This window comes from Diceros bicornis, chromosome 37 (genome assembly GCF_020826845.1).
Source record: "Diceros bicornis minor isolate mBicDic1 chromosome 37, mDicBic1.mat.cur, whole genome shotgun sequence".
Lineage (NCBI taxonomy): Eukaryota > Metazoa > Chordata > Mammalia > Perissodactyla > Rhinocerotidae > Diceros > Diceros bicornis.
In genome coordinates, this window is record NC_080776.1 from 26,375,268 (window position 1) to 26,396,780 (window position 21,513).

Sequence of the window (21,513 nt, forward strand, 5' to 3'; positions counted from 1 at the left end):
TTCTCAGGGAATTGTCCAATTCTAACAAAACTTGAAATCCACAAAAGACATCCACGTGGGATCAAATTTTCAAAGCCCAGCCCTGCCGATGATAATGAACATCTGATGTAAACCAGGAACACCTGCACTTTGTGCATTTCTTGTGACTCCTTTGACATCGTCTATAAATCTGCAGTAGCTTAATTGACATTAACACACGATTTGTCAAAATTAACACATAATTTAAACCAGAACCATATAGACCCACCCACAGAAGGCATCCTACAATAGGAACCATTAGGTACATAACTGCCCATATTAAATAAAAATCAGGGTCCATGACTGCTATTGACAAGATGTACCTAGCATGAACATCTTGTTCCAAGAAGCAACTTTCAGGCTGAGTTCTTAGGCTAGTTACACGGAGACCTCAGCTATGACCTCATCTTACAGAGAAGGATTGTTAAAACTTTTAATAATCTAGTAAGTTCTTAAACAGGTAGGTTGTTGACAAGGACAAGTAGTGAAAGAAATAGATGTATGAAGGCAAAAGAAGAGAAAATTGAGGTTAAGCAAACTAGAGGCAGTCATGCAAAATTCATTCCTGTAGCCATCTTGGTTTCTAAAAATCTGTTTATACATAAAGTGTCTAGAAATTTGAAATGAAAAAGCTAAGCACTTGTGCCTGTGTATCCCATTGAAGATCTGCCGACCCTCTGGAAGGGCAGGACTCACTTCTAAATACTTACAGAGGAAATTAAATAACTGTATCTGATTACAGCCTCCTGAAGTTCGGAGGAACTGCGAAAGAACTCAGAAGAACCCCCCACTCTGCAGAGCTGTCTGCAGCACGAAGCAGACGGCACTTCCGGCTCAGTTCACCGGGAAAGCCACTGCTGAGGCGGCTCCCCCACGCAGCCACCCTACCCAGGGCCGCGCTCTGCCAGCGTGGAACTCTCTGCTCCTCCTCACCTACTGGTCAGTGCCTGCCCCTCCCAGGCCACCCAGGAAGCTGTGTGGAAGCATGCCCTGGGCTGGCCGCCTGGCCCTCGATTCCTGGGGCCTGGCATGGGGCTGGCCCGAGGTGGGGGCTCCAAAGACCCTTGTGGGACAAATGGAGGGAGCCCAGTGAATAAGAAGTGAAATGAACCCATGGAGTGAAGGTCCTGGAACCCACTGCCTGGGAAGTTGCCCCCACCCAGGTCTCCACAAGGACACGACTGTCAGACAGCCCCGGGGCCTCCAGGCTGCTGAAGAAGCCACCCCCCTCTCCCTCTCGAGTCTGACCTCATTCCCTCCAAGTGATTGCAGAACCTTCTCACAGTGTCCTTTCCAGGATGCCTCCTTCGTCAGTTTCCCCCACCTCAACCTGGAAGGTCAAGATTGCAGGGCAGTTGTACAAAGTGGGCATCTCAAGCAACTCAGATCTCTGACTGGGCCTCGGGGCCGGCACGGAAAAACGCAAGCCAATAGGAGCACTGGGCACTGACCTCGGCCGGGATGCTAGGGACGGCGGGCGCGATCCCGTTCTCCGTGCTGACGTTCCCGGAGCTGTTGTTGGGCGAGCTGGGCGCGGAGCCTGGGGCACTGCTGCACGCCGAGTCTGCGGAGGGGAGAGACAGTTGTGAGCCTCACTCGGCATGGATGTCCTGGGCCAGGACACAGGACATGCTTTCCTGGGCCTGAGCTGGTTTGGCGCTCCATGGATTTCTGCTTTCAGCTTGCTGACTGGCAGAAACCCCATCAAGAAAGCATATAACCTCAGTCCCCAAACAGGGACAGCGGACGTGACCACAGCGCCTGAGCAGGGACGGTGGGGCTAATTCTCTATCTTCAGGTTAGGGACTGCCTCAGGAGCTTGGCAAACCTACGGCTCCCAGGTGCCCCACTTGAGCCTTTTACAGCTGTGCATTATCAGTTTTATTCCTCTTGTGAATTTCAAGATGATCTTAAACACCAGAAAGATAAGCTCTTAAACAAAATATTCTAACAACAAAAGACCAGGAAACACAGAAGCCAAATGACTGTGAACTGTGAAGGTCAAATTCACTGTGCTCACTGACAGAGCCACCCACACTGGTGTTCACTTTGAACTAAATCCTCTCATTTTTCCTACATGATACCAAACATCCAGGGGAAAGTGCAGCTCGGGCTTCTGCGACTCATCAGTCATCTGAAAACACACCGAGATATTCTCCAAGGAAGTGTCAGGTGTAAGGGGCTGCCCCCTGCTCGTTGTGGGCACGCTCCGAGTTGACTGTGACGGAGGAGGGGCACGTTCACCCCAGCTCTCCTTCCCTCCACTATCGCTCTTCCGTGCATGCACGCTTCAGGAAGCCGCTGTGACCGTCGATGGTAACACAAGGGCTCATCTGGCTTTCATGTGTTCTTGTTTAGTTGAAAGGCATTTTAACAATAACATCACTTGGTAAAACCTTCCACAGAAAACTAGCCCTGACCTGCTGTCTTTGCTCCTCTGAGTGTCCGCCATTCACAGTCACTCGCAACGCTCAGACCCTCGCCTCCAATCTGGACTCGCACAACACACAGGTCAGGAAGGAATGGCAGGCTGGGACACTGAGGGGAGGCTGAGGGACATTTTCCCTAAGGAAAGCCCTGCTGGGGATGGTGTGCTGAGCCAGGCCACCTTTCAGAGCTGGAAAGTGGAATGGTTCCCAGCAAAGCCTCTCCTACGGCCCCCAGGGCTCACCCCAGCCCAGGAGCGCGCAGGTACTCGCTCACACCAACTCAAGTGCTGCCCGAGCCCGCGAGAGGCTGGTGACCACAGAGCTGCCTGTGGCTGCCCCGTGGGTCAGGCAGATTCTGAAAACTGGTTCCAGATATAATGCTAGGTGCCAGTGAGGAGGACAAGGGTGACGATGGGGACAAGAGCAACCATTCCACAGCTCCCAACCCGGCAGACTTGGTTCCAAGAGCTGTGCTTCTGTCAGCTCCTTCATCCCTCAGTAACCCTGAGGAAGGCACAGAAGAGGAAACTGAGGCAAAGAGAGGCGATGTCATGCCCCCAGCTCACACGGCTAGAAGGAGATGTCAAGGGAAAATGTATATCTCAGTTAATCTAGCAGACCGTGAACGATCTCTTCCTCTGCACCAAGCAGCCGTCCACCCAGGAACATCCTCACAGCAGGTGTCTGCACCTGCCAGGGGCAGGGTCCCCCTCCCACCCCTCCGGGGTTCACAGAGGCTGCATAGGTCGGTCCACTCTCCCAGGCATGATAATGAACTCAGGACCCAGTCCCCACCCCAGCCCTCCTGCTCTTCCCCGCCCTCTCCCTCTTCCATGAAACACCCAATCCAGAGCCCGCTTCTCCACCTGGGAAAATCATGCTTACTTGCACTGCACTAACTGGGATCCACTGAGAAGGCCACCTGGGCTGACAGGTGTTATACTTACTCCGCCTCCGCCCATCTCTGACCGTGGCCACCACCCTGCCCTTGAGTGCAGTCCACCATGACCCTGCCTTGGACACCTTTCTGTCCTTGTCCTGTCTCCAGCTACACACTGGGTTCCATCAAATCTTTCTTTAAACGTGTGTCTCCTAGTAGTATCACCAGATAAATACTCTCGCACGCATGCACGGGAAATCAGGACAACGTTTTGGGGCAATAAGAAATAGATAGCTGGCTTTTCATCCATTTTCAACTCAATAATGTTGATTATTTTTTCATTCCACCTCCAAGAATCTGGTCGAAGGAAACAAATATAAGCACATAATCATCATGACATTATTTGTACCAGCACAAGTGAAAATACCATGAAAGGAGCCAAAAGTGCTTGTGACTAATATCAGGTGAAAAGGATCTAGAGTGTACCTATGGTAGGAACTCAGCAGTCCCACTCGGGACTGGGGTGTGCCTCTGGAAGTGGGATGCACCCTTAGGATGGCGGTGCACCCTCTGGATGGGGGTATATCCTTGATGCATGGGAGGCACCCTGGGAAGTGGGGTGTGCCCTCAAAACAGGAGGTGTGCTCTATGGAAGTGAGGTATACCCTCGGGGTGGGGGTGTGTCCAAGGGCAGCGTGCACCTCGAGGTGGGGTACACCTTGGGAAGTGGCGTGCATCCTCAGGAAGGGGGTATGCCCTTGGGAAGGAGGGTGCCTCTCAGGAATGGGGTCCTCAGGACACCGCTCTGCCTGGCGGGTGTACTTCTGCATGTCGACCACTAGATGGGGGCCGAGAGCAACGTGCTTGCTAAGAGCTGAGAGGAGTGAGCTCCCTGCTTTCCGTCTGCCCACCTGTCGGACTCTTGCCAGGAAGGCTTTAATGCTCTCCAGTGGTTCAGATGCTGTTTAATGAGCAGTGGAGCAAGGCAGAAACATGTGATTCACCACTAATAGGCAGGATCGGTTAAAAACCCCACCTTCGGAGAAACCTCAACTTACAATTCCTGTAAACATCTCGTGCAACGTCAGACCGGACGGCTCTCGCCACGCCTGGGCCCAGGCAAAGCCAGCTTTATTGACTGATGCTGGGAGCAGAGACAGGTTGTGCAGGGATGTTCCTTGAGGCGCCCCTGCTAGGGCGCCCACTGTGGTTCTCAGCGACCTGTGCTGCTGGAACCAGGGGAACGAGAACACCTGGGGCCCAGGGGGCCACGCGGAGACGCAGGTTTCAGAGGCGCTGAAGGAAAGGACTGCAGCAGGAGGGCCTCTGGGGAACGCGGCGGGTGGGCAGGCAGTGGGGTCATAACTACCCGTCTAACATACCTGCGACATCCAGTGGGCGCTTTTTCAGAGCGGTGACCACTGGCCCATCTTTCCTGCGTAACAGGGGGCTGCTCCGTCTTTCAGCCACTTTCTGCTTTAGCCTGGACCGTAATTTCAGATTGGGTTCAGAAGCTGCACGAAAAGGAGATGTCATTACAGCCAGGCAGACACAACCAGGGTCAAGGTTATCTCATTGGCGTTTATCTCATTGGCAGTTTAAAAATAGCACATTGGGTAAATATTCGCTTAACACCAACATGTTGTTCCAGGGTAGAGCGAAGGCCGAGTTCCTGAGGCCTGGGTGCAGAATGTTTTAGTCCCAAATAAGGAACAAAACATGCCTGATGCCTTTGGCTAAATCTCTCCAGACACGGGGCTATATATATATGTGTGTGTGTTGGGCAATCCCATAAACGACGTTGTCACTGCGTTTTACCAGTAGCTGGAGGAAAACGGACCGTCAGTGGTCGTTTCAGTTTGGCCCATGAATGTTATTACGACTTCTACATCACACACTTTCCTGTCCACCTGCATATCAAAACTCCTCCCACGGGTAACAGCCCAGAAGCTGCTGCCCGCTCAAGCTCCCGGCCCCTGTGATTGGCACCATGAGGGCGCTGAGGCCAACCCTGCCCCGCAGAGAGGATGAGGGACGCCAGCTCTCCACACCTGAGCACAGGCAGCCTCTGTCTCCCTCAGACTCCCCTGACCCCAGGGCACAGTGTTTCGGGTGGTTTGGTTCTGTTAACAGCTCTGCTGTGTGGCCAGAGCCATCTGCAAACCTGCGACCCGAAGCCCACTGCACTTCCACAGCCTCTGTACCAGGAGCTCAGGCCACCCCAGACCAGTCAGTCAACCTCTGGGGCAGGAGGACTCTGGGGAGCTGGGGTGCTCCGTGTGAGGCTGCCTCGGGAAGAGGGGTGCCTCACAACACCTGGGGCACGCTCCATCTGGATCCCTGGCACAGGAACCTCCAACTCCATGAGGCCAGAACGGTGGTGAGGCCACACGGTGAGACGTCTGAGTTCTGACGTTTTACTTGACTACTTTCAAGCTTCTACTACTTGTAGATTTGCAAATTAGAGAGTTTTTACCTCTTTTTTTGTTTTTAGTCAGCAACCCTGCTGTTTTTAATCTTTCTGGAACAGGAAGTTCACTGCTCTCCAGAGCAACAAGCAATACAAGTGAATGTCCCCCTGGAATCAGAACTAAGATGGTCTGGGTTATAAACATCAGCCCATGCACGCAGCTCACGGCCACTGTGAGTCCACCTCTGGGGAGCACAGCAGCAGGGCTGACAAGTTCCGGGACCCCAGGTGACCCTGAGAGAGGCCAGGGGCAAAGAGCAGCTGCTCTGTGGGTCCTGGAAGGAGGGGGCGAGGCAGGCCACCACAATGAAGCTTCCCAGAGAAATCAAAGACGTGCTTTAAGACGGCGCCAGACTTCTCAAGACGCTCAGCCTGCTCTGAGGGAACGGGTACAGGGAGAGATGCCCTTGCCGCTAGCAGCACTGGGGTATAAAGCACGAGCCCGCTCACTGTAGGACTCCCATGACGAGAGACGAAAAGGATCCAACTACAAACAGCCTTCACGGCTAGAGGAGCCACTTCCATTTGTTTGACACTTATTTTGAGACCATTGTAGACTCACATTTCATTCATTTCTATTTTCACATTGAGTTTCTAACTTATCATTATTTAAAGAGAAAAAGAAGCCAAAACCCCATCTGGTTAATAGGCAAGAAAACAATACTTCTCCCACCACCAGGATCTCAGCTGAAACGACCTGCGGTTTCAGCAGGCGTCTGTCCGCCTCGGGACAGGAGCTGGGGGCTGCGCGGAGAAGCCGCTTCGGAGATCCAGGGCAGGCAGTCCCCATGCAGGGAGCTCGTGGGCCCCCGAGCCCGGTGGGAGGGCCCCTCTCGGTGGCCACCCCGACATGGCGGAGCGGGACCCGTGTGGCATCAGGAGATGGTGTGTGGGTGGGAAGGTCCTGACACAGTCACCCTGGGCCAGCTACGGACCAGCCGTGCTACCGGGACCAGGCCCCAACCCCCTGCAGGCCCTGCAGGTCATCTCCCATTCAAAGCACTGGGCTGAGGGACGGCACAGACAGATCCTGCCCCTTGTCCATCCTCCCATGTCCCCCAGCCTGAGGACCCCAGACTCCTGGTGTGACTTACAGACTGTACCGGACAGGCCCCACGCCTCTTCCCACCTGCCCCCTCCCCTCCTGACCCTGCCCACCCACCTCCCCCAGCTGCTGCTACTTGTCCTCGGGCCTCAGTCAGCAGCCCTCCCCAGGCTTCCCGACACCCCCCCGCCCACGGCCGCAGCGCCTCCTTTTCCTCACAGCAGCCATTTCACTACCTGAAGTTATTCTGTTATCTTTTTCCTGGTCTCTCTCCGACCCACTACACTTGAACATGAAACTCTGACGGATCTGCGCAGCCTCCCTGATTCCAGGTGACCTCAGCAGTGCTCATCTTGCAGAGGAGGACCCAAGGCAGGACCCACCCCACCCTGCCCCTGCCGGCCCCACCTGCTGGGCCCCCATCATGAGCAGGGCCTGGGCAAAGTGGACACAAGGAGCTGGTGTCCCAGATGTCAACAATTTCACTCAAGACAAGGACAACAGAGCATTAAACCAAGCGGGAAGGCCCTGCCTGCATGATGGTTTGAGCGGACAGGGCGGCTCCACGCTGGCACTGCCAGGGGATGTGTGAAGCCAGGGCCCTCCCTGTCCCTCTGGGCTCTTCAGAACCGACTCCCCTACGGAATGTCCCGGGCAGGGCTGGGGAGGGGAGCTGAGCAGCAGGCGCGTGGACCAGGAGGGAAGGGAGGCAGCCTCTTTCTGGGGAGCCCTCAGTTGGCCCCTTGTCTAGTTTTAGGGCTGAGCTGGGCAGTGAGCTGCAGCAGAGGTCGCACCTCCCTACCCCCTCCCTTTCCTCTGGCGAAGGCCCCTTCTCTGGCTGCCTCAGGTCCGGGGATCGAGCAGGCTGAAATGAGCTATACAGACTCCACAAAGACGACACAGGGACCTACAGTCTCCCTATTTACAAGCACATTTCTTGAAACTTGCAAAATGCTTGTAAACCAAACAGCTCTGCAGGGCAGCCAAAGCTCAGGATACAGGCGAGTGGCCGCGGGCCTGCAAGATCTCACTGGCCCTGTGCGGGGCCACGTGGCCACAAGGCTCCACGGAGCGGCTCTGACTGTACCTGAGGTCCTCAAAACGCAGGTCAGCTCCCGACGTGGCCACGTGGAGTGACTACAGAACTGTGTTTTGCCCCTTCTAACAGGGACGCAGGTAAACTGATAGACCAGAGCATAAGAAAAGAGGCGTCTTAGAAGAGTGGCTCAGAGCAAGCGAGGGCTAACGAAACAGGAAATATGGAGGGTGCTGTGTCCACGATCGCAGTGCCTGCCCTCCGGGTAACACGTGGAGGCAGGCTGTTTCTCCTTAAAGGCAATCAGGTCAATGAGACTAAGGCAGACAAAACCATTCTATCTCAACCTTCAACTTCTACCTCATCCCCAGCACCTGCCTCTCGGTGGGCAGGAAGGACCTCCATGGAGAAGCAGGCCTCTCAGTGACCCCACCATCTGGACACTGACGTGATGAATGCTTCAGTTCTCCCCGAGACCCAGCACAGCAGAACAGCTCCCAGTGTCGGAACGTTTTAACTGTTCACAGTCGGGTGGACAGAGGGAACAGAAGTGCACCTGGTATGCACATAGAGGTCAGTTTATCTGGAAGCAACACTGCTTTGTGGGCCTGAGTCCACGCCCAGCTGCCAGCGAGGAAGCGAGAGACTGAGCGAGCAGGATGCTCAGAACGTGACCGAGGCAGCAGGCACATGGACAGAGCACAGAGATAGTGCACGTGCTCCTAGCTGCTCCTTCCTGAAATCCTGAGAGGACAGTAAAGGAAGCTTTAAACAGTATGAAGCCACAAGGACAAAAGAAAAAGTGTTGAAAGAAGAGATTTGAAGAAAAAATTGAGAATTTTGAAAAATGGGAGTGAAAAGGTCCAACATCAAATTAGTAAAAATGCCAGAAGGGGATAGAGCAAGTAGAGCAGGGAAAATCACTAACAAAGTAATTCAAGACATCCTGCTCCATCAGAGGAGACCTGGTGTCAAGGGGGCTCACCGTGGCCCAGGGCAACCGAGGCCCCCAGCAGGTCCTGGAAAGTTTCAGAACTCTGGGGACCCAGGTCGGCCTTGAGAATGGCCTCAAATTCTGCAAGAACCACTGAAAAATGGACGAATGAGTTGCTACTAAACACTCATCTTCTGAACATTTAGGGACTCTCCCAGTGTGTCCAGATGGTTCTAGATGCTGTGCATAAGTAGTGGACAAGAAAGACAGGGCCTGGCCAGGACTCTCTGCTGCACAGCGTGGGGGCACCGGCCATACTGTGGTCCGTGGGAACACACCCCAGGAGCTCTGCAACACAGCCACCCTGGTCCCTGCTGCATTTGGCTTATGTTCTGGTAGGGAAGATAGAAAATACATATAAAGATACCCAACTATACTAACAATGACAGAATTACTCATTAAAACATCAAAGGCAGCATGATTTACTCATGCATCAAATTGGTCAGCATGAACTGTGGTGGTACTCTCTTGGGCGGGGTGATAATGGACTCTCATAAGCTGTTGGCAGGGTATAATTTGCTCAGCATTTTAGGAAATGTGTACTTTTTGAATTGGCAGTTTCATTTTTAAGAAATCTACCCTACAGAAATAATCACACAAGTGAGCAAAGTTGCCCATATTTGTTGACAAAATAAAAACTAGAAAACAGTTACAACTTATATAATATCCACATACTGGAATAATATAAAAAAGGTATTATCTTTATACAGTGAAGTGGAATCGTGTCCACAATATAATATTAACTGGAAAATAAAGTTACAGGGCAAAATGCAAAGCAGGTATTTTTGTTAACAGAAAGACAACTAGACATACGTGTCGCACACGCACATATACACACCCTACACACAGGCACCGAGAAGTATCTGGCCAGACAGATACCAAACTAGTAACAGAAGCTGTCTCTGGGAGGCAAGATTCAGGATGTGGGAGTTAATGTCTTAGTTTATTATAAGCACACTACTCATGTGATTTTTTAATTTAAAAAAAACACTCTACATGATGCTTAAAGGCGGTGGGCTTTTCCATGCCATCTTTTCTGCTCCATCGATCGTCTCTGCAGCTCGTTTCCGTCGGTCGTCGAGCTCAGTGTAGTCTTACTATTGAACAGAGAAACACGCATTTGAACAAGTTCAGTTCAAGATCTCATCAGTACTTTTCATACTAGAAGGAGTTCAAGTTTGACAGATGTGAAAGTTTGCAGGATGGAACACAGAATAGCGTGAGCCAATTTCTCCACATAGAAGCTGTCTAGTTTTTAACCGTCCTCGCCGTCTCTAGAAGTTTCTTTGGAAAAGCAGAACAAAGACTTTTAAAAATCCTTCTGAACACACTCATACGTATTTTTTAAGAGCACGAAGTCAATGGAAGACAGCCCCAGCACAAAAGCCCCCGAGGCCCGAGGGAGGCTGCCCACCAGGCTGGAAGCTCAGCAGGGCCCCCTCTCCTCGCTGAGGCAGGTCAGAAAGGGTAGAGTCACAGCCCCAGCCCGAGCAAGAGCCGAAGGGCCATTGATCACACTGCACCTGATGTACAGAAAACCCACCTGAGTACAATGTGGCAGTGCAGGCGCTGCCCATTCCTGCCCGCGCCACCAACACGCGCCGCCGTTTCTGCAAACTGCATCCGAACAAGACACAGACCACACGAGACACAGACCGCCAGTGATTGGCCTCGGCTGTGCATGACACAGCCCCTCCCCACATTGCAGAGACCAAGTCACGTATCACAAACCGGGCCTTGTCCCGTCCCCTGGTAACTTCAGCGACGCCACACTGAGGCAGAATAAACTACTAGTCATCTCATTCAGCTCACTAGTCCGCAGGGAAATTCATTTGCTTACTCATAACATTTTGCAGCTACACTGATGGGAGATAATCACTCTGGTTCTCCGCAGGCTACTGACCGCTGCTTCACCTCCTGCAGGCCTCTCGCAAGGTGGCAGGGGCGTGCTGAGATGCAGGCTACAGGCTGGGACCCTGGTGCCCGGAGGCCAGCAGTCGGGTCAGGGTCTATGTGGACACTCATGATGGGGCCTCAATCCACCTTATTTGTATTTGGGGTAAAAACCTGGCCTTGACCTCCACGTGTCCAGGCTCCCTCCCCAGCCCGGCCCCACAGGTCTGCCCTGATGTTTGCCTCCTCCCGTGGAACTGGAGGCCACTGAGAATCATGGCCTGTCCCCTGCCCATTATACCAGCTCAAGGTCCAGCACCCAGGACGTGCTTGACAAACGCTCACTAAATAAATACTATACAGAATTAGTAGGTGGCGAGGCCTGCTGCTGCTCTGGCTGGGGTACACTGCACGGCCTCGGAGGGAGCACACCCCAGAACCTCAGCTAGGCCCTCCCGGTTACGTGCAGGGAACTGAGTCTGGATCCCAACTTATTGAGAGGTGACCGGGCAAGGCAATCAGCCTCAGCACCCACCATCAGGTCCATCCTGGTGCAGGACCATCAGGAGCATGGTGCTCTGAACCAGCGTGGCCTCCTCCCGACCTGCGGTCAGCACAATTCTCAACAAGGCTAAGGGGAGCGGCCAGTGATTCTCCCAGCGCATCAGCCTGGGGTTTGCTTCCCAAAACAAACAGCGAGCACAATCCGGGTCATGGCCAGCCAGACCCTGGTGTCCACCAATAGGACGATGTGTCTGAGGACCTGAACAAGTGGGTTCTATGTAGTGCACGACCTTCTGTGCTGATGTCCAAGAAGTCGCTGACAGAATGAGCAAAGATTTGTGGTGGGGTGACGACGGATTGTTTTGTTCTGTTCTGGTCTCATTTCATTAATCAGAAGTCACATAAGAGGGCAATTTAAGAATCATTATTAAAAAAAGTTCATGGCAGCTAATATCTTTAAAAATATAAAGATGAAGATGCTACTGGAGAAAAATAAAATCCCTAAATATCATCAATATGACAAAACTCAGTTTGCTTTTAAAAGTGGAAAAGTATCATTTCTTCAGTATGAATATGGGATCGACGCTTTGCTTAAATGAACTCTCTGGTTAAGCCGTTTGATGCCCCACAAACCCCAGGAAGGATCCACTGATGGAGCTAGGGATCAGCGATGTCGAACAACTGCCAGTACATCTTTCATTACAAGATTTGAAGAGGCTCAGAAATTCAGTCATGGTAGTCTTTGAGGCACCACCCGGAAGGGGCAGTGGGAAGGGACAGCACCACCTCACCTGCTCTGTACCTGTCCAGGAAAAGACCCCAGCCACATTCTGGTGGGAGGTGGCGACCCCCTGCTGTCAATCACCAGCAAAGGGGCGGGGCCTCCAACAGGAAGTAGCAGCTGGCCTGGCCCTGGGCCTGGTTCAGGGCAGTGTGAGTCCCAGACTAGGGAGGTGGGTGCTCAGATGGTGAGGATGAGCCAGGAGCTAGGAGATGAGCCCTGAAACCCCAGCAGAGCAAGGCATGCCTTGATGGCCAGACATCTGGCTGCAAACATTGGTGTTTATTTCCGTCTTGTCTTCCCTAAGGGGCATTCAGCAATTGGTTCCCTCCTGTTCCTGGCCGAATCGTGGGCATTGAGGGAAGGGTCTGGGTGCTAAGTCTGGCAGGAATGGGTCATTGGCAAAACTGAGGGAGGCACAGAGGTTCAAGAACTTCCCCCAAACCACAGGGCAGTAAGTAAGAGCTGGGTATAAACCCTGGCAGCATCTGCCCGCCAGCCAGGGTGGCATAACTGCCTGAAGATGCAAATGTTCAGATGAGTGAACGTGTTTTTCTCATGAGGCAGAACAGGTGTGAATGTCATCCACAGAGGCCACCAAGCACATGTGACAAATGCATGATGTGCTGAAGAACAGCAAGAGGGTGGCTATGCATTATGTGTTCACATATCATGTAACCGCCCTTTAAAGACCAAGAGGTGGGGCGCCGGCCCCGTGGCTTAGCGGTTAAGTGTGTGCGCTCTGCTGCTGGCGGTCGGGGTTCGTATCCCGGGAGCGCACCAACGCACCGCTTCTTCTGGCCATGCTGAGGCCGAGTCCCACATACAGCAACTAGAAGGATGTGCAACTATAACATACAACTATCTACTGGGGCTTTGGGGGGAAAAAATAAATAAATAAAGTAAGACCAAGAGGTGGGCAAATTGTGCGAGGTCAACGTAAATTAGTGTCAAGTCGAAATCATGGGATTAAGTGTGTATCATGTTTATTAAAGATTATCATTTTAATTCCTTCAGGCACTTTGTAACTAAAATCTCATTTAATGAAGTCTTTCATATTACTGATTCTTGCAGAAACGCACAGATGTACATTATTTAGAATGAACGCTGTCAAAGGTTTGAAAGCAGACACTTCTCGGATGATGCAGGACACCTAACTACACTCTACTCCCTTAAGTAGTTTAAACCTTTCCTCTGAAATCTTTGTATTATTAATATTATTAATGTGGCTTCGATGCCTTTTTAAAAAACAGATCATGCAATCAAGCTCTGATTAAGCTCTCCTGGAGCTCCGAGCGTTCTCACTGGCTCTTTCTGCGCGTGGAAAGGAGCTCTCAGCCCTCAGGGCAGCAGGGCTGGGGGCAGCGCTGTCTCAAGAGGTTCAAGGCAGACAGAAGGTGCTGGGGACCCTGCTTCCATCGGACCTAGAAGCACAAGACAGTGCAGGAGCCGGCAACCCCAAAAAGTGGAGGAGGTGACAGGGGCCTATGGGTCAAAGATCACAGGCTACGCAGCTCTGAGGAGCAGCGGTGGGTGGAGGGCCAGGCTGTAGTCCACTGTCCCGCACCCTGAGTCTACAGGACTTGCTACAGATGATCCGTGCCAGGTTCTGTGTCTTGTAAGAGGAGCCGGTCCCCAGGCGGTGCTGATCTTGTTTGTCTGGGAGAGGGGAGGACTAGAGCACACATCCACTGATGGGCAACCCCCCACACTGGGTTCTATTTTGAGTGGGAGGTGTGGGGCCAGACGGGACAGGTGGTATTCCCTGTCCTTTGCTGGGACCTCAGAGGGAAGAGTCAGATGTGGTTTCCAACAAGGCAAAGGCCCTTATTGAGACACTGACGGCTCTGCTTGGGGGCCAGGCGTTCAGCCCTTGCCTCCTCCTGCGTCCACTGCTCCCAAGACCTTGGGGTCCGCACCCAGGGCGGGAGGAGGTGCACCCAGAGCTGGGAGGATATGGGTGTGCTTAGCCCAACTTTACTGATGAGAAACTGAGGCCAGGAGAACCTAAGGAATCTGTCATGGGGCACAAAGCAACAAAACGAGAGGAAAGATCCACCCAAGCTGTCTGATGGTGGAGTCCATGACTTCCAGCCACCCACCTGACCACCCTCACACCCCCAGAGCGAGGCCACTCCCTGTCCTCACTCTGTCCAGGGCTAGTGCTCCCCAGGCAGGTGCGTTCTTTGCCTCTTCGTCCCGGGCGTCTCTCTCTGAGCACCGCGCCTGCTGCTCACCGTGAACTCATTTTGCTGATTTGAATTTGGTTAATTACAGCACCAGTCTCCAGAAAGGCGGCATGGGCGGCAGCTTGGGAGAGGCAGCCCCAGATCCTGACAGACGCTTCTCTCTGTCCAGCCCGTGGGCTCTCTCTCCGTGAAACCCAAGAGCATGCTCAGAAGACGAATGAGTGAGAAGCACACACGCACACTGAAAAGGAAAGAAGCTATGCGTTCACCGGCACCAATCAAGTGATTTCACTCATTTCACCTAAATGAGACCCTGCCCACAGCTACAGGATCTTCCCCTCTGACTCGGGGGCTTCTGCCAATCCCTCGATCATCCTAGTCAAGGACTTTGGGGTCCAGCGCCAGGGATGTGGCCATCCTGACGTGCCACTCCATCTCACACACCTGGAATGTTGCTCAAGTCTTACTGAGGCTGAGCCAGAGTCCCCCTCCCCGCAACTTCTAGCTCCTGATTCTGGGTCTGCTCCCTAGCCCGCTGCCCTGAATCCTCTCTGGGGCACAGCCCCACCCACCAAGAAGCCCCAAGTCTTCTGTCTTTAGGATGGGGCGGCAGGTGAGCCCCCAGCCCCGCCCTCCAATGCCTCATCACTGGGTAAAGGAGCTGCTTTAAAACATTCTGTCCAGAAGCGACCAAAATCCTTTGGCTAAAACAAAATTTGTGTTTACGATGAAGAAGCTGTGCCACACAGGCCTCATTTCGACTAAGTCGGGTGCCCCGGAATTTCCCACACTGCCCTGTGGCCATGGGCTCCACCTGCTGCATCTGAGACCAGGGCATCTCCCTCCTCCGCAGCCTGCTGCAGCTCAGGCCCTCACCTCTTGCGAGCAAAGTCTCCGGAAGGCACTCCTTGTCTGGCCTCTGCCCTTCCAGCCACCCCAGTGCACTGCCCACGGCCACTCGGATCTTTTGGAAAAGGCACTGTCCACTTAAACTATTACCACTGGAGAAAGTCCGAGAGCTGTTTGTGTGTAAACATCCTTCTCCTTCTGGTTTATGACAGACTGCTGCATACAACCCTGAGATGTCCACCTGAGATGTCCCTGCAGGACACAATGAATTTCTTTCTCATACAGATTTCTCTCCCACTTTGAGCCCCCCAGCTGCCCCTGCTGCCCGGGCTCTGCCCAGAGCCAGCGCTGAGGGCCAAATGCTGGCTGGCTTGTTTGTCTACTGAAAGACCTCGAGGCCCATCAGCAGAAGCTGCTGTGTCCCTGCACCCGCCAGGGGACGTGTGGCTGTGACAAAGTACAGCACACCACCAGACAAACAGTAAGCTTGAATGTTGTTTAAAATGAGTTTGAGTGCTCCGCTTCAGCAGCCTGGGGTTCATGGGTTCAGATCCTGGGGATGGACCTACACACTGCTCATCAAGCCATGCTGTGGCAGTGACCCACATACAAAGTAGAGGAAGCCTGGCACAGATGTTAGCTCAGGGCCAATCTTCCTCACCAAAAGAAAAAAAAAAGCAGGTTGTTAAATGAGTTTGAGTTTTAAAAACTAGGTGTACATACATGAGGTTCATTGCTTTTGGTATCAATCATAAGGGAATGCTTAAGGATGCAATCATAAGGGAACGCTTAAGGATGTCATTTTTAAGTGATGCTCTAAAAAAAGCAAATATTTAAAAACAAGCAGGGGGTCCCCTCTGAGTACAGTATCATAGCATGGCTCAGCACTCGGGCGATGTGGGAGGTGCTAGTTTAGAGCCCATCCCCACCCCAGGCCACAGCAAACCTCGAACACTGACCTGTTTTTCTGAGAGGGAAGTCATCTTTGGCGTCGTACATTCCCAGGACCGGGTGGTTGTAGGAGGCCGACACCCCACTCTGGGGCGGGGAACTCTGGTCAAGGGAACTGTGCTGCGTCTTCCTGGAGAAAACAGGCACAGAGAGTTGGCTTAGTTAGCCCAGGGCACGGCCCGGCGCAGCGTGGCTATTCAGAGTAAGTGGACATTGAAGCCCAAGCAGGTGTCCCCACGGATGGCCCCTCCTTTGACACCTCGGTGGACTGGCCTCCTCTCTGGGGCAAGACTGTAATGAAACAACAACCAGCGCTGACCACAGACTCCACCGCCTGACTCGCAGTGCAGGAGGTGCAGCCGGGGTCCTGGGCCCGCTCTCTGCCCTGCCCCCCTCCTCGCAGGTGGCTCCTGCACCAGCCTGTTCTCTGGCTACCGGGGTTACCACTGCCACAGAAGAGCCTGTCCATGGGGCACAGGGGCAGAGGCAGGCAGGAGGGCTCCAGGGGTAAGAAGCAAAGGTGTGGCTGGAGGTGCGGAGACCCAGCGGGGATGCTTCGCGAATGTGTGCTGGTGACGTCTGGGGTCCCTAGGGCATGAGCCACATGGGGACTTCCCTTCAGCGAAAAACATCCAGTCTTCATCACCAGAATGAAATCACCCCGTCATTTCCCCTTCCTTGGGGCAGGGGACGGCGTGGGGGGTGGGTTGGCAGTAGCCAACAGCTTCTGCCCTGGTAGTCAATCTATGACATTCACTTCCTTTATGAACAGCCAGGCATGACCCAAATCCTTAAAATGGCTCGACAGGAGCCGGCTGCCACAAGGAGGCTCAGAGGAGGGAAGGAGGGGGAGTCAGATGATGGGGGTGCTGGCTGCCCTCAGGATGACCATCGGCAAGCTTTCTTTTGGTGGGACTGCCAGCTGAGTCCTGCTGGAAGCACCGAAGGTGTAATGAATTCTGTGAGTCTTTAAACCATGTAATCTGCTTAATGACTTGAAACAAATTTGCCAACTTACTTATTTGGAATTTGTTAGACTATTTATTTGAATACACAGTACTCCACATGCACGCACCTGGTGTTATTTGAATTAAGGATGTGAGCTTGTAAATGCTTACAGGTGGATATTTAAATATTTGAGAGCCAACTCGTGTAAAGAACGTGCTGATCACAGAGACCAAGTCAGTGGGCACAGCCCAGATGTCCAGGCTGCGGGGCCCAGAGAGCCCTGAAACACAGCCCTGCCCGGCCGCACCGCCACCACCGCCAAGGGCGCAACTCCTCCATCAGGACGTGCTCTCACCTTCCCAGGCGACTGCCAATGCAGCCAGGGCTGGGAGCTCAGGGCCGGGGCAGGCGCACCCACACGCAAGCTGTGCCTCGTTGTGGGGTCACCTCCTCAGGCAGGAAGCCCTCCTTTCAACTTGTAGTTTTACCAAGACCACCCTAGGCCTCACCTTGGGGGCCAGTCTCTCACAATCTCATTAAAGGTCTGAGAGCAACACTCTCTTTACCCAACAACATCTTCAGATGGTATCCTAGGGGGAACGCAGCCTTGGCCAGTGTAAACCTCTCCTTCAACGTCAAGTCACAACCTGGGAAAGGATTCACTTTCTCCTTCATAAGAAACATGGACAGACCTGTGTGTATCATGTGATTTAAAAGGACAATAATTATTATTAACAGAATATTATTATAAATAATAATAACTATTGCTATTATACTTTAACAGTAGAGTTTATAGTTAAGCCAGAAGTTGGAAAAGCTATATTCATTTCAGATCTACTAGATTTTCTCTTCTGTTTTGATCTCTTGAGATGCTTCTTGTTGAGCCTTAAAATGAGCTAGAACAGGAGGCCCCAGTCATGGAACTCTGCCTGTTCCATTGGCCCAGGGCTCTCAGCAGAGCTGCCCTGCATCATCCTAGGGAGAGAATTCTGGGGGCCAGGTGCACTGACCCATTGCAGACAAATCCAGAGACTCATGTCACTACTGCCCAGCTTCCCCAAACTGTGCCAGAGGAACACCAGCTCATCACAGGTGCCCTGCACGGCTCCTCTAGAGGCTAAGGGTTCTCGAGGGAAAATGCACCCACCGGCCCTCGGGCGGGGCCCCCACCCCTACTCACACCACACCCAGGGCCGACACACCGTGCCCCCAGTGAACAACGGTCTGGGAGTGTGAGCAAACACAAAGTCCTATCCTGGCTGCACGCACACTCGCACACTCGGACACACACGCACACATGTTCTCTCTCTCTCACATACACACTCACACCCCCCACACTTACACGTACACACCCCCCCACACACCCTTATACCCAGGGCAGAACCTGAGGAGCTGCTCCTTCCATCAACTGCCCCCTGACCAGGAGGGACCTTCCAGGCTTCATCCTGGAATCACCGGCAGCCTGGGGAGGAGGAGGCTCCTCACCTGGAGTCTTGGTAGACAAGGGGGCACCTGACCACAAAGGCAATCCTTACTGAAGATGGGAAAAAGAATACTGCTTCGTTCTTTCTAAACATGACTTTGACTGTCATACAAAATAACACTAAACTCACGTTCAACCATTTAAATTCTATCAATAATTGGCCTTTTCCATTATACCTTATTTATGCAAGTGATTTAAAATAAAACTCTTAATTGCTTAAACCAGCACTGTCCAACAGAAATGTAACGTGACCTACATGCGCAATTTTAAATTTTCCAGTAGCCACGTTAAAATGAATAGAAATAGGTGATATTAACTTTTTTTTTCTCTGGTGAGGAAGATTAGCCTTGAGCTAACATCTATTGCCAATCCTCCTCTTTTTGCTGAGGAAGATTGGCCCTGAGCTAACATCTGCGCCCATCTTCCTCTACTTTATAGGGGACGCTGCCACAGCATGGCTTGATGAGCGGCGCATAGGTCTGCTCCCGGGATCCGAACGTGTGAACCCCAGGCTGCCGAAGCGGAGCGCGTGACCTTAATCACTACGCCACCGGGCCAGCCCCGATATTAACTTCTGTATTCTCTTTAACTCAATATAGCCAAAATATTATCATTTCAACACGTAACCAATCTAAAAATTATTAAGGAAATATTTCACAGTCTTTTTTTCATACCAAGGCCTTGAACTCCAGTGTGTTTGATGCTGAGAGCGTGTCTCGATTCAGAACAGCCAAGTTTCAGTGCTAGGAGCCACATGCGGCTTGTGGCTGCACAATGGACAGCACAGTCACATGGTGAGTTTAAAGTGGGGAGCTCTGAGACACGTGCACACCATGGCGCTACTGCTCCCGTAAAGACAGGACAGTGTCACCTCCACAGAAGGCCCCTCTGCCCTCTCGCAGGCGATCTCCACTCCCCCAGCCCCAGCCACTGACCGGCTCCCCATCCCTACAGACTGGCTGTGCCGACTCGGACTCGAGAACACACATGAACGGCATCACGAGTTACGACTCTGTCCAGTTTCTCTGTCCAAGCGTCACGTGTCTAGACTCACTCAAGTTGCCGCAGGTGTCAGCAGTCCGCCCCACGTCCCGCTGAGCAGAGTCTAGCATGTGGATGTCCCTCCGTCTGTCTCACATTCACCGGTTGGCAGACACGAGGGCTGTGGCTATTCTTTGGCAATAGTGAATAAAGCCGCTATGACTGTAAGAACACAAGTCCTTGTACAGACAGAAGTTTTTATTCCTCTTGAGTAAATACCTAGAAGAAGAATGGCTGGGTCACAGGGCAGGTGTATGTTTACCTTTATAGGAAGCTGCCAAACTGTTTTCCAAAGTGGCTGTGCCATTTCAACCCCCACTGGCCATGTGTGGAAGCCCAGGGGCTCCACACCTTCACCAACAGTGGATCTGTGAAATGTCAGCATCCCAGGGGGTGTGAGGCGGCGTCTCACTCGCTGTGAGCTGCATTTCCCTGGTGACTAATGATCTTTTCACGTACTTACTGGCCATTTGTATATCTTATTTTGTGAAGTATTTGTTCAAATCTCTCGTCTATATTTTTCAGTAGTTGCTTTTCTTTTTATTATCGAGTTATAGGAGCTCCTTACATATTCTGGATACAAGCTCTCTGTCAATATACGCATTGTGAATATTTTCTTCTGGTCTGTGCTTGCCTTTTTACTTTCTTAATGGTGGCTTTCAAAGAGCAGGAGTTTTTAATTTTGATGAAGTCCAATTGTTTGAGTTTTTGGTTTATAGTTGATGATTTTGGTGTCCTAATAACTCTTTGCCTGTCTCTCCCCCAAGGTCGTGAAAACTCGCTCTATCCTCTTCTACAACTTCCATCGGTTTAGCTCTCAGGTTCGGTCCACAACATTCGGGCTAACCATCGTGTGTGGTTGAAGCTGGGGTCAAGGTGCGGTTCTTTCCCTGTGAAGACCCAATTTTCTGACAAAGTTTTGCCATCACACCGCCAGACAACGGGATAGTTCCTTCCATGTTTGGTTTATGGTGACAAAACAAGACAGCTGCCAAACTCCACGCAAACAAACCCGTCCCCGCTGACTTCCTCCAGACCAAGTTCTTCCCACATTAGCCTGCACACCCCAAGTCCCTCGGAGAAGAGGGCACTCCCCACCATGCACTGAAGCCAGGGCAGGCAAGCCTCGTCAGGCCGGGGGGGCCTACCTCAGGGCCACCCTACTCACCAGGGAGCAGCCGTGTCAATCCCTCCTGGACCCTGGCCACCCTGGAGTCAAAGCCACCTGCCCCCAGGGCCCATCTTCCCCTTCCCACTCCCAGGCATCCTTGTTGACCCTCCTTCCTATAACTCCCCCCTCACCTCCACCTCTCAGTACATGTGGCCCCATCCTCCTTCCTCAATGACCCATTTCTGCCCGAGACACTCCCCCTTCCCCACATCCCCCAGGAGTGGAGGGGATCCATGTTCTCAGCCCACAGGCTCTATCCTCTCCTCATGTACAAGCCCATCATCACAGCCTCTGTCCTGCCAGCCTGGTCTCCCAGCCCACTTGGGGGATCCTGGCACTGGCCACCTCAATCTTCCTCCACGTACTGTGGTCATCATCCAAGAACTCTAACGTGGACACCACAACTCCTGCATCCCACGACCTGACCTCCGCCGGGCCCACCGTCTTCTGACCGCGGTTCCTGAAGCCCTCCCCAGAACCGCTCCTCCTCTGCAAGGGTTCCTGGTGCCTCCCCACTCACTGATCACATCTTCTGAACGTTCCATCCCCAGCTGTCCTGGCCTCCAGCCCCCCGGCAGATCCAAGAGCGCCTCTCTCCCTCTTGCTGTCTTTACAGGTCTGGGCTCCCAGGTTCCTCCAGTGCCTCCCAGTTCCTGAGCCCCCACCCACCCCACCCCGGCTTCCCTTCTGCCGTTTTCACCTTGAACCTCATGGATGGCATCTCAACTGCTACCCAAACTACTGCGCTTTGCTGCATCCGCCTGGCAAACCCCTTTACCCCTGGTGGGGACGATGGAGCTTTCCTACAACAAAACTTGGTGGCTGACTGTC

General features: G+C 52.7%; 1 protein-coding gene across 5 annotated transcripts in view; it reads right to left on the reverse strand.

The window, feature by feature from the left end:
• Window positions 1-21,513, reverse strand: part of HDAC4 (histone deacetylase 4) — a 338,393-nt gene that overhangs the window by 84,784 nt on the left and 232,096 nt on the right. For all 5 annotated transcript variants that reach the window (XM_058533322.1, XM_058533325.1, XM_058533323.1 and 2 more), the window contains exons 7-9: window positions 16,048-16,169; window positions 4,710-4,841; window positions 1,470-1,582 (exon numbers count right to left, since the gene is read on the reverse strand). In XM_058533322.1, coding sequence (XP_058389305.1) covers window positions 1,470-1,582; window positions 4,710-4,841; window positions 16,048-16,169 — 367 coding nt within the window. The remainder of the gene's footprint in view (window positions 1-1,469; window positions 1,583-4,709; window positions 4,842-16,047; window positions 16,170-21,513) is intronic.